The sequence below is a fragment of the Lissotriton vulgaris genome, unplaced genomic scaffold, assembly GCF_964263255.1.
Source record: "Lissotriton vulgaris unplaced genomic scaffold, aLisVul1.2 SCAFFOLD_431, whole genome shotgun sequence".
In the NCBI taxonomy this organism is placed as follows: domain Eukaryota; kingdom Metazoa; phylum Chordata; class Amphibia; order Caudata; family Salamandridae; genus Lissotriton; species Lissotriton vulgaris.
In genome coordinates this window covers 694551-708697 of record NW_028241894.1, presented here as the reverse complement: position 1 = coordinate 708697, position 14147 = coordinate 694551, and the positions used below count along the sequence as shown (strand labels likewise).

General features: G+C 43.5%; 1 protein-coding gene across 1 annotated transcript in view; it reads right to left on the bottom strand.

Annotated features, from left to right (window-relative positions):
- LOC147669866 (meiotic nuclear division protein 1 homolog) overlaps positions 1-14147 on the bottom strand; it is a 454217-nt gene that overhangs the window by 312879 nt on the left and 127191 nt on the right. Inside the window, exon 4 of the mRNA XM_086948189.1 lies at positions 12811-12959. Coding sequence (XP_086804315.1) covers positions 12811-12959 — 149 coding nt within the window. The remainder of the gene's footprint in view (positions 1-12810; positions 12960-14147) is intronic.

The window sequence follows — 14147 nt, the reverse complement described above, 5'->3', positions numbered from 1 at the left end:
GCACCCTTGCCCTAGCCGACGTGTAAAGGACCCTCGTCCAGTTCCGGAATCCCTCCCCAGCTCCGAACTTCAGCAGCACCTCATCTAAATACTGCCATTCAAGGCTATCAAAAGCCTTTTCGACATCGACCGCTAGCACCACAGAGTCAAGAGACGAAGACCCGGCACTATCCAAAATTCGGACCAGCCGTCGTACATTCATGGAGGTATTCCTAGTCGGGATAAACCCAACCTGGTGGCCAGGATTCGACTCAAGATCTTATAGTCCACTGTCAGCATCGATAAGGGCCTGTAAGATGTCACACTCAACGCATCCTTGCCTGGCTTCAACAGTGGCACCACTAGTGCCTCCCTCATTGACTCAGGCAGGCAACCCTGTTGCCTGGCCTCCGAGTACACCACCAATAGTTTCGGCGCTAGGATGTCAATAAATTTGGCATAGAACTCTATTGGCAAACCGTCCACTCCTGGGGTTTTATTCCGGGCCATCTGTTTAATAGCCACTCTCACTTCCGCTAGCGTTATGGGACCTCCCAGTTCCTTAGCATCTTCACTATCCAGCATGGGCAGCGGGAGCAAGGCCAGGTGTTCACCTATCTCATCCCTCCCCGCCTCCAGGTGGCATTCATACAGTCCCGTGTAATAGGACTGAAAGCACGTTAACACAGCTGATTGCGAATAGACTACCTCCCCTCCTTCTGCTCTTATACTCATTATCGGGCACCCCCTAGGATCAGGATCCGCAAGCTTGGCAAGGAGCGCGCCCACTTTATCCCGTTCCTCATGTACCTTGATGCTATACAACTTATAGTCATAACACCGCAGCCGTTCAGTCTCAGTCGCCACCACTTCCTTAGCTTCCACCAATCTCTCCTGCAGATCCGGCCGTTCAGGCCTCTGACGTTCCAGGTCTCGCAACGCCACTTCAGCTTTCGCTAAATCATTCAGAACAGCCGTCCGCGCATTCGAGAACCTACCCATGCACACGCCCCTCACCACCACTTTCATCGCATCCCATTCTATCGATCGCGACGTTGCGGAGCCCTCATTCTCCGCAAAGTAGCGGTCAATGCCCTGTTGCACCACGTCACTGAACACCAGATCCTCTAGCGCCTCCGGCCGAAGCCGCCACGATGGGACCGCTGACCTAGCCCGTTGCCACTGCACTGATACCAATAAGGGGTTATGATCCGATATGGTCCTAGCCAGGTACTCAGTCTGCGTCACCGTCGTTGCCAAAGTGCCACTACACAACACTGCGTCTAATCTAACATGTAGGTCGTGTATTGCAGAAAAGTAGGAGTAATCCCTTGTCTCAGGATGCTGCACCCTCCACACATCAAGCAATCCCCACTTCTCCTGCCAATCCTTCCTATGAGCCGCCAGCCTGCGCACTGGGGAGTCGACCAACGGCGGGTGCGACCTATCCAGGACCACATCCGTGATCGAGTTAAAGTCGCCCCCTAAGAAGACCGGGCCAGACAAAAGGTGAGCCAGCGAACTTGTTAAGCCGTCAAAAAAGCGGGCCTGATCAGAATTGGGGGCATACACACTACACAGGACCACCTCTCTCCCGTAAAGCCGCCCCTCCACCACCACATATCTACCCTCGGGATCAACCCGCTGTGACGTGGCTTCGAACGGAGTCCCTGCTCTCGGCCAGATTAGGGCCCCTCTGGCAAATGCTGAATAGGTTGTGCCAAACACCTGACCCCGCCATCTCCTCCGCAAAGCTCCACATTCTTTCTCAGTTAAATGAGTCTCTTGAAGCATTGCTATCTGCACTCCCCGCCTCACCAGGTATGCATGCACCTTGTGGCGTTTCACCATCGTCTGAATGCCGCGGACATTCCATGTAATACATTTCACATTAGGTAACGACCCCGTAGTAGATAGTTCTGTGCAGTTCCACCGTCAAACAATTGTACCCCGCATTGCAGCAGTTGCATCCCCCTTCCCAATCTCCCCCCAAAACACCCCAAACCCCACTCCCCAGGACAGGACCTAATAAACCAGCTTCAGCCCCGTTCCAAACCATCAAAACCACACACTCACACTAATCTGTGGTCGCTACCACAGAAGGCCTTAGGGGCCACAAGGGGGCGATAGAGCACCGAACCAGGGCCAGCAGAGCTCCCACCCCGCGCCCCCAGTCCCACCCTGCTTTCACCGCCCCATACCTGACAGCAAATCAAAAGACCGGAGAGTCAGTCCCAACAGGTGCCCCGGAGTTACCGGATTCTTCGGAACGTCACTCATTAAACACTCCATCCGAAGTCTGTGGGGTAACCACCGGTCCCCCGGCACTCCCCGTTTCCGAATCGTCGCCTCCAGATTTCCCTCCCTCCTCCTCCGAGGCCGACCCCTCCGACGTCCTCTCCTGCTGTGAAGTGCCCTCTGGGTACATTTCCTAAAAAATCGAACACTGGCATCAGTCGAACACTGGCATCAGTGTGGGTTTATTGAGCTGAGATGTTTGGTACCAAACATCTTGGAATTCATTGAAGCCATTAAAGAGATGTGGAGCTCATAATGACAAGCTCCCAGCCCGTGTACTCAGTATGGATTTACTTTGCACTTATAATGTCTACGAATTGACTTAAACACTATATTGACATATCTGCTCATGCAGTTACGCCCTCACATGAGGTATAGTGAACCTTGCCTTAGGGTTGTTAGGCCTGCTGTAGGGGTGACTTACCTAGGCCTCCTGCATAGCTGGTAGGCCTTGCACACAGGGATTTGTGCAAGGTGGACTTATCACTTTTATCGGCACCAAAACATGCATGCTGCAGTGGCAGGATGCCTGCGTTTGGTGAGGGGTCTTTTAGGATGGCACAATACATGATGCAGCCCTTAGAGACCCTTTCTTGTCTCAAGGGCCTTTGTACCACTGATACCTTTTACAGGGGGCTTATATGTGAGCCAGAGGTGTGCCAATTGTGGAAACGATGGTACCGTTTTGGGAAAGAACTCAGGCAATGGGAACCTAGTTGGCAGGAACCCAGTGCACACTCAGTCAAAGATGCATCAGAATCAGGCAAAAAGTGGGACGTAACCATGCCAAAAGGGGTACTTTCCTACACTCAGGATTACAAAACAATGATGTTACAAAACCTAATGTAAGAGTAAACAGGTCTATAGTGTAACTAGACCACGTAGAAACTTCAATCAAATTTAAATCGGATAGACAATTATCAGTGTAATGACCTTCCAGAAACCTATAACCACAGTTACTTGCATAGGCTATGTTGTTCAGTTCTACTTCCTATCACATTTCTAGTTAGCAAATTGCCACGCGTTCATACAAAATGGTACATCAGCATGAGAAAAATAGAATATGCCGTGCTTTCTCCTAATCGTATTCTGAAATCAATCAGGGGGACACATGATGCCCCCAGCCTAGGGGCCCTCCAAGCCGGTACATTTTGTGAAATGCCTTGGAGTTACCCTGAACTCACCCTCCAGTGTGAACCCCAAACCAACAAGATTGTCAAGTCCTCCTTCTGCTGCGTGAAAAAAACTCAGGATAATGTTTTTTTTGGGGTGTGGGGGTTCTATTATGGTTACAGGCTCTCAGGTCTGGACAAGGCTAATATCTTTAACCTCTGGTACTTCGAATATCTTCTTCATAGATTACAGCAGGAACCCCAGCAATCAAAAAAGGCTGCTAAGAAAAACTCTAGACACATGAATAGAACCCCTTTTCCTCTATAGGAAAATGCAAGCCTATAAGACCAGACACAGTCTCTGCTTAAATGCCCACACTCACACCGACATTCTGAAATACACCAGATATTGACTTGGTGGTTTAGCATTCTCCATGCAGATATCAAAATTATGAAAACTTATTCCTGATTATCTGACATTTTGTATTGCTATAAAACATGACTGTTTCCAAACAACTGAAGTAACCGATGCAACAAGCCTAAGAGAAGCAAAACTTTAAAGCACCACAATGTGGACCAACACTACACTAGTGCCTACCAATAGATAATTTCTGTCTCCATACAACTGAGTCAACTGGTGGGATAAGACATCAGAAGAGCAAAGTCACAATTACAACAGCCTAGTACGTCGTAACAGATTTTCTGGTTAACCAATCTGTATATATCAAACTCACTCTCCCTTCTCTATGCTGAGCACCTCTCTTATTGTCATGTCCAGTACCTCCTCCTAGTCCCTACTCTACATGCTCAACCTGCCTTCACACAGCACTCAAGCACCAACAACCCACCCAAAACAGTTAGCTGCACATCCCACTTACACAATTCAGACACATCCCTGGACCTCACATAAACTACTCTGAGCATTCCAGCACTTGCATGTTACAGGCCTCCAAACTGCTAAAACTCCCTGCCTAGATCACTTTCTACACCATTTCCTTCATATAGTTCTGTTACGCTACTACATAAGTTTGGACAACGAAGGCAAGATCTTTCTGTAATAACCACAAAAACACCACCTGTCACAGTACATATATGCAACGCAAGCCAAACATTTTCTCATTCATGCTCCCAGGATGAGATAAGGGAACTTTGAGAACAGACTAGTGGAAGCAATATGCTATATCTATGACTTTAAAATAAGAATATATATCAACTTGAAAGACAAGGTCCTCAAAAACTTTCAGGCGGTTATGGTTAATCACAGTATTAATTTAGGACTTGTAACACCTAGCGCTTTTCGCAGGGTCATCCCCAGATTTTTGCCTTCTGTTGCTGAAAGGTAAAATACCATCACTCCGCATTTTTTACTCCGCATACTTTCACTCCTCATACCATTAGTACGCAGGTACCTTTACTCCGCATTTTTTCATACCGCATGCCTTCATATATTATATGCTTTTATCTCGCATGCTTTTATGACGAAAATCATTTTAAAAGCATGATTGGTAAAAGTATATGTTTTAAGGTAAGTTGTAAGGTAAGTATATGTTTTTTTTTGGGTTCAGGGGTATTTTAAGGGTGGGTTTGGGTTATGGGGTGCAGGGGTATTTAAGGGTTAAGGGGTACAGGGGTATTTTTAGGGTTCAGGGGTAGGTTTGCGTTTTGGGGTACAGGGGTATTTTTAGGGTTCAGGGGTAGGTTTGCGTTTTGGGGTACAGGGGTATTTTTAGGGTTCAGGGGTAGGTTTGCGTTTTGGGGTACAGGGGTATTTTTAGGGTTTAGGGGTTGTTTTGTGTTTTGGGGTATAGGGGTTTTTTTAGGGTTCAGGGGTAGGTTTGCGTTTTGGGGTACAGGGGTATTTTTAGGGTTCAGGGGTTGTTTTGGGTTTTGAGGTACAGGGGTATTTTTAGGGTTCAGGGGTTGTTTTGGGTTTTGGGGTACAGGGGTATTAGAGTTCAGGGGTTGTTTTTGGTTTTGGGGTACAGGGGTATTTTTAGGGTTCAGAGGTTGTTTTGGGTTTTGGGGTACAGGGGTATTTTTAGGGTTCAGGGGTTGTTTTGGGTTTTGGGGTACAGGGGTATTTTTAGGGTTCAGGGGTAGGTTTGGGTTTTGGGGTACAGGGGTATTTTTAGAGTTCAGGGGTTGTTTTGGGGTACAGGGGTATTTTTAGGGTTCAGGGGTTGTTTTGGGTTTTGGGGTACAGGGGTATTTTTAGGGTTCAGGGGTTGATTTGGGTTTTGGGGTACAGGGGTATTTTTAGGGTTCAGGGGTAGGTTTGGGTTTTGGGGTACAGGGGTATTTTTAGGGTTCAGGGATTGTTTTGGGTTTTGGGGTACAGGGGTATTTTTGGGGTTAAGGGGTTGTTTGGAGTTTTGGGGTACAGGGGTACTTTTAGGGTTCAGGGGTTGTTTTGTTTTTTGGGGTACAGGGGTATTTTTAGGGTTCAGGGGTATGTTTGGGTTTTGGGGTACAGGGGTATTTTTAGGGTCAGGATGGGTTAGTGTTTAAGGGTGCTGGGATATTTAAAGGGACTAGGGTGGAATTCGTTTTTAGGGTATATATATATATATATATATATATATATATATATATATATATATATATATATATATATATATATATATATATATATATATGTGTGTGTGTGTATTATTAATATAGTTCTAAATATAATGTAATTTTAAAGACTTAATTCTTCATTTTATTTAAAATTATATATATGTGTGTATATATATATATATATATATATATATATAATATATATATATATATATATATATATATATATATATATCTTTAAAGATAAAGTACTTTTACAAAGTATATGACTTCACCACACATGCATTTGCGTTATAATTGCATGCGGAGTGAAGTCATATGCGTTGTGAAAATTTGCGGAATCATGGCATGAGGAGTAATGGTTTTTGCGGACTTTAAAATGCGGAGTGATGGTATGCGGGATTTTTTTTGGCGGAATGGAAAGACATATTCGTTGCTGAACCCGTTTTTGATGGCATTATGACTCTGAGCACTTTTTCCCTGCTAACCAGTGCTAAAGTGCTTGTGCCCACTCTTCCAAACAGTGTAAGATTGGCCTACATTTAATCGGAACATTTACTTTAATTTACTTGCAAGCCCATAGTAAATGGTATTACATGTACCCAGAGCCTAAATATTAAATGCTACTAGAAGCTGCAGCACTCACTGTATCATCCAATAACATAGCAATGTAAAACATGTATACAGCCTGCCACTGCAGCCTGAAGTGCAGTTTTAAACTGCCACTTCAACCTGGCAAAAACACATTTTCCCAAGCATAAGCCTTCATTGTTAATACTTGTAGGCACTGAAGGCTCAGACTGGTTGTGCCTATTTTTTTTTAAATTATTTTTTACATTTTTATTAGCCATCAGTATAATACTCTTGAACAGAAATAGCACAGAAAAAACAACACAAGTAACCGAAATCAAGACACATGAGAGCACAGAAAGCAAGACATACATTGACAAAAATAGAAGATGACATTAAATCAATTAATTACACAAAATAACAAACTAAATGTCAGAGACCATGCCGCTTCTTAGTCCCACTGAAGACTCAACCACACCCTTTTAAAGTTTGCCTAAGAGCGTGGGCCCGGGCTTTGGCTAAGGCCAGTTCCATTTCATAAATTCCTCTCAATAATACCCAAAATTCAGCAATACTTGGACACACTGTTTTAACCCTTGCCCGAGCAATGCATAGACGAGCACATGCTATAATAATTGAAATTAAAGATTTTGTTAGATTACCCTGATCTGATATTACCACCAATACAATTTCCTTCTCTGTTATTTGATTATCATAGCCTGATAGTATTAAAAGCTCATGGGTTACATCAGACCAGAACATATTCAACTTTAGACATGTGACAAACATATGGCGGAGATCAGCGCTATATTCTTGACACTTCGGGCAACGTGACTTTAAAGAGACATGGGTCCTAGCCCACTTAGAGATAAGCTCCGAGGTATAATACAGCGTAAACATAATCCGGTGTTTCTGTAGTTTCAAATTGACTGAGGTAACTGCAGCATTTATAGTTGCCAAAGATTAATATACATCCTCTTCTGTTGTGTCAATTCCAAAGATCGAGCTCAGTTTGATTGCGATCTGTATGCAGTCATCAATAGCGACCGCTAACAATTTCTGATGAACTTTACCAATACAAGCCCGGCCAGAAATCTGAAAGATTGCAGATAATACCTGTCGGGCTGGGTAATTCTAATAAACCCTCTCCGCAGGTAAAATAATCCCTAACTTGCAAGTACTTAAAAAAATGTACTCTGTAATATCCCAAATTCTTCTTTAAATGATGTAAATGAACGAAATCCTTGTCCATAATATAACTGCCCAAGCTGTATTATACCACAACTTTGCTACCCTCTCCCCACATAATCATGAAATATATCAGAAAATCTCGGATTTCCGCATAAATTGGTATATGCGTGCAGCTCAGGCAATGTAAAAGCTTTGCAGATATCTTGTTAGATCCAAGCAATGTGTCTAACTACCTTAAATCAAACCCTCTTGTAATAGTTAGGGTCGGCCATTTATACAATAAAAACCATGTGTTTGGACCACAAGCCTCCTGGTATGAAAGCCAAATCCTTCCGGAACCAGGCCCCTTGAGTAAAGTTTGAATTCGAATAACAAAAGCAGCCCAGAAATATACTTTAAAGTCTGGGAGTTTAAAACCGCCTTATTCGTATGATAGTTTAATGTACCTAAGAGCTCTCCGTGCCCACCGGTAGCCCCACATAAAACTGCCTACAGCACTTACTAACCGCTTAAAATGAAACAGGTACAAAAACTTCGGAAGGATGCTCATTTTTACTGCGTTACACCTCCCAATTATACTGAGGGGTAACCTATGCCAACTACGCATATTTACAACCAGCTTTTTTAACAGTAGCTCGTAATTTAGATCAATCAAATCATCAGTTTGACAGCTATATATAGCCAGTCTTGTGATTCCTAATGTAATTGGGGCAGTTTCAGGTTATGCATTATTTTATTATTTTATTACACAACTCAAGCAGAACTGGAACCAGTATATCTTTAAAAGTTCTGTAAAATTCTAGAGGAATAGTATCTTCACCAACAGCCTTACCTATAGGTAATGCGCTAATTGCTTTGTTTACTTCTACTAAATCCACATCTTTTTACATTGGCTCTGAATGGAGTGGATTCAAAACAGATATTACACTTTTTTTGTATATAATCCATAGCTGCTTGCTGACTAAAATATGTTGAATCACTATAGAGCTCAGCATAGAATAGCATGATTTGTTCCACTATATCGGTGTATCTGTTATAAACTGAACCATCTGCCCCTTTAATTTGTTTAATATATGAGTTGGCCCTCTGATCAGCTAGCTGATAGGCCAGCACACCACCAACCTTTCCCCCAATACACCGCCGGCGGGGGGGAGGGGGGGGGGTTTAAAGGTATGAAAGGAAAAGGCCCAAAACTGTTCGGGCAGGTAAAGGAGGTAAAGGCCGGGGCGTTGGAGTAAAAACGCAAGTGACTGACACACTGGGTCATTTCAAGGAAACAGTAGTAAACTCTGCCAATGTCAGTCCTGGGGTGAGCCCTCTGCGGAAATGGGTTTCTTCAAAGGATAAGGTAAAAGCTATTATCTCTAGGTTATCTAATCCTGGAAATATAGTATCTGCTTCAACAGACGACGAACGTCCAGTACCGGTAGCAAATATCTCTGAGGGTGTATTCACGATGAATGTGGTACAATATCTCCCACATTGTTTCCCACAATGATGCCTGCATTAGAAAAAGGAATTACTAATAAGGCTCCACCTGCTGCTAGCGTTGATGAGAAACCTTCACTCTCTAGAATCATGCAGGTGCTAGTCATTAACAGAGCCGAAGCTCAAGACTATTATCAGCAGGCCAAGGCTGATAATAGAGAGATCAAGCAAGCTTTGTTAGATGTGACTTCCAAGGTCACACAGCTCTCTTCCGAGGTTATTGATCTTCAACAACGAGTTGCAGCTGTAGAGGAGGTCAATACTCATACTGTGAATTTGGTAAAAACGCAAGATTCTCAAATGACTCTTATGCAAGTCAAGATTGAAGACCTTGAGAACAGGCAGCAGCGCCAGAACTTAAGGATTTTTGGTATTCCGGAAGGAAGGGAAGGCTCGGACCCACGGCCTTCGTCGTAAATCTTTTTCAGAAAACCTTTACCGACCAGATTGCCTCTGTTTCTTTCCCAAGACAATCGTGCTGGACCTAATTTTGCACTGCCTTTCCTAGTGTTTCAGAGTAATTTTTTGCTTCGTCAAGCAATTTATTTAAAGGCGCGTCCATCAGCACCTGTCAAAATGGATACTATGTCCATATTTGTGCGGTCTGACCTGTGAAAATAAACAATGGACAAGCGATGGCGGCTGCGTCAACTTATGGATCCCTTAAAAGCTGCGTGCTCACAGGTTCTTGCAAGAGCCGGCCTGTCTAAAGATCATAAAGGATGGTCGTACGCATTTCTTTTTCAATGAGCAGGAGGCTAAACAAGCACTTTTTAAGTGGCAGCCCACTGCTAAAGATTGATTTGATGTGTAAAGGGTGCATTCTTGTGAAAATAGACAACAATTTAAACTAGAGACTGCTTAAGCTATAAGTCTTTCAAAGTACTGCTATGACTTGCTGTTTTGATTTGTTTTTGATACTACTATACGCTTACTAGGGGTGGAATGGGCGGGGTGTGGTGGGTTCACTGGGGTTTCTGAGGGGGGAGCGAAGGTGGCGTCTTCTGCATACTGTCAACTTGGGACAGTAAGGAAGGGGGCGATTCCTTTTTTCAGACACAAGGGTGGGGATCTGGAAGGGTAGAGTATGGTAGTCGGCTGTCTGAGTTCGTTTTTTCGGTTTAGGAGGTGGGGGGGCGTGTCAGGGAGGGAGGGGGATAAATAGCCAAAGTTTAGCAATAGATGCACAGATGGAGCACAGGAGTAAGGAGCACATATCGAGGGCGAAGGAGACTGGATTGAATTTACAAATTTTGTTAAATGCTGTGTGTTAAGAACATGTGTTTGAATGTATCAGGGCTTAATCAGGTCAGTAAACAACGATTGGTAATGGAAGAATTTAAGGTATTCAAACCTCAAATGTTAGGGCTCGCTGAAACACATATCGCCTTTAAGGATAGAGCCCTTTTTAAACAACTTGGATAGGAGTTGTGTGTACCTCACAATCGGTTTCTATTCGAGGGGTAGCCATATTGAAGTCCAAGCAATGCAAAGTTAAGGTATTTCGAACAATGGCCGATTCTAAAGGGAGATGGGCAATTGCCCAACTCCTTATTTTTGGGCGCAAGGTCACAGTATGTACGGTATATGCCCCTAATACGGCTGCCCGGAGATTATTTCTTTTTTATGCTCTGAATTACTGGAATGGGCATGGCGAACTCATAGTTATGGGAGACTTTAATTGTATTTTAGATTAAAAAAATCAACACCACGAATACCCTAGCACGAGCTAGAATGGTTCAGACGAGGGCAGCCATATTTGACTTACTTCACATACATCAATTGGAGGATGCTTGGAGGAAAATATTTCCAACAGTTCCAGGTTATACTCTTTTTTCAAATCCGCATAAACAGTATTCCAAAATCGATATGATTTTTACTAATAAAACTATGCTAGAAAATGCATCCATAGATGTATGTCCTAAAATGACATCGTACCACAACCCTGTTATGCTGACATGTCAGCTTCAGTCTGGGGGGAAATAGTAAGCTAGGGAATTTTCTTTACCTAGACATCTCCTTAACAACTCTGATTATGTGGAATATATGCAAGGAATATTTAGGGAATACCTAGAGAATAATCAAGGTACGGCATCTAGTACTATAGTCTGGGATTGTTTGAAGGCGTATGTGAGAGGGGCAACACTACAATATATTATCAAACACAATCGGCAAAATGCAACCCTGGTGAGGAAGGAAAATAGGCAGTACATAGAGTTAGAGCAGCAACATGCTAGAGCTATTGCTTTAAAGGATACTGGGGAGCAGATGATCTATTTGCAGGTTAGCGAATTGAGAGCAAAGCTTGGGAGAAGGCTAAGGGACAGAGTAGCTAGCAATTACCATAAGTTCAAAATTAGACAATACACTGTGTCTAAAAAGTAAGACATGTGTAATTAAGTTTCACATGTCCTGGCAATGTAAAAACACCAAAGTCGTTTTTCACTGTTTTAGCATGCATACTTATTCATTTTCAACACAAAGGTTCCCCACCTGCGAGAACGCACTCAGGAATCAGGCAAGTACCACATTTGCATGCAGCGCTTTTTATTTCAGGAAACCGATGCAGTGTCCAGATAATTAACAGAAAGCCCTACGCGTTTTGGAGTCCATTCTCCTTGTTCACGGGCATTGCATAGAAATGAGGCAGAGATAAGCGAAGGTTTGAGTCTCTTTTATCGCCCTCTGGTGGGCCTCAGATTAAATCCAGCATTCTGGGACTCGTAGTACCTCCCCTTTAATTAATATCCTTTAGTAGGTTCCACCTACTTATTCATTTGTAGTTTCAAAAGTTGCCATTGCGGACATTATTTTAGATAAAGCTTGTATTTACTCTGTTAAGCAGTTTCTCAGCATCCAACATTCATAGTACTGCAGGGTGAACTACTTAAAAAAAAATTTTTAGTAGCTTACTGTTTTTGTATCATCTAACATTGGCCTTCTTGCAACAAACCAAACTAATTTGGGCACATGAGATGAGGGAGGTTTTCCATTAATAAAGCTTTATTTTGCCAACGTTTGCATATATTTACTTAGTTTGTATGACCATGCAGAGAATGAGAAATATGTATGTACTATCATGGCCAACATGCTTGGACTGTATAGGACCAAAGAAAGGTGCCCGTGTAAGAATGAAACATAGAAAGACAAGTCATATAAAAAACAGAACTCACATGCTCTAGAATTTCACAACAGTTCAACTCTGTAGGTTATTTTATGGAATCTATGCACAACATCTTCATTTAGAAACCTAGAGTAGCCTAGTGTTACTGCTGAAACAACTCCTATCCCCACTGATAGGACAACCACAGCCTTCCAATTACCTCATTGCCCAAACGTTTTGTATCTTCTAGCATATTCTTAGGCCAATTATTACATATTAAAACAGATAGCTCCCTTTCACATCCTTGCACTAAAAATGAAGATTAAATAAATTCCACCCCCAACATTTCCATTGGTTATGACATGATAGATTATCTAAAGAAATATGTTTTTCAATGAAAAATAAAAATAAATCCACAAAAGCAACAGAAAGGCCAAGAACATATCATCTAGTCCATTTGACTTCATTGTTTTAAAATGAGGTATGCCTTATCACTCATTCTATAATTACCTGAGTTTCTAGGGTCTCCAACTTGCGCTTTCGTGCATGAAGGGCTTTACTTGGAAAAGCCCAAAAGTAATTTGAAGTTCCAATTCTCTCTGTGTCCACCATGGCATCATCAACTAAGCTTTGTAAGATCTCCTTTACGGACATTGATGCTATAATATTGAACATATAAAAGTTAAAAATAATATTTATGTATTATTAATGAAGACTTGCAAGTAGAATACCACAATATCAAATGTAATAATTTCAACATTGCATACAAAACAATAGGAGTTTAAGCAGCAACTTTAATATTAAGACTTGGGGAGCTCATACCTGATCCTCTGCTGTTTTCTGGCCGAGGGGAAGCCCGAGCGCTTACCGGCCCATCACCGCTACCATTACCCTGCTGGGCTTGAGGGGAGGCTGAACCACATTCACCAGCCTGCTTTGAGTAAAGGATGCCGCCGCCAGCACCTTGCCAGCGCCAGGAGGCGTTTAAAAATTGTCCAGTGCTCCCACAGCGCGGGAGCTCATACCTGATCCTCTGCTGTTGTTTTCCGGCCGAGGGGAAGCCCGAGCGCTTACCGGCCTATCACCGCCACCATTACCCTGCTGGGCTTAAGGGGAGGCTGAACCACATTCCCCAGCCTGCTTTGCGTCAAGGACGCCGCTACCAGCACCTTGCCAGTGCCAGGAGGCATTCAGGGCTCCAGCAGCGCAGGAGCTCATACCCGATACTCTGCTGTTGTTGCTGCCAGCTCCAGGAGGCGTTTAAAGATCGGCCAGGGCTCCCGCAGCGCATGACATGCTCGGGCGAGCCCGGGCCGCACCCGGGCCAAGGGAGAGCCCGTCTACATCAGTCAGAGCCCAGAGGAAGATGGGCTGGGCCCTCCCTCTTGGTATTCTTTTTTTTGTTATTTTTTCCCCCTCTCCCTTGGACTCGGATAGCCTGGAAAGGTGTCAGTCCCTCTGTTAAGTAAGTTTGCTAGAAAATTTGTACTGATACTAGTTCTATTTAGTGTTACTTTATCCAGTCTGCCCAATGGCGAAAGTGAAGCGTACCGGGGAGATGGAGGGTACCCCTAAATCTTTCCAGAATTCTACCCATGACTTATCGAACACAGGTTGCAAAAGCAATAGATATAGAAATATTAGTAGTGCAATGCCGGCTATCCTTAGATGGGGGCTCAACCATAGGCTTGAATCAAGATATCTCTTCAAATGCCCAAGCAAAGAATATGGTGTTAGAGAGCTCCATTGTAGAACAACCGATACTGGAACTTTCCACCCCAGTAGAGCACCTGGCCCGACCTCGAGTATCTCCTATACCTTGTCCACCAGCTAAAAGGAAGAGGAAG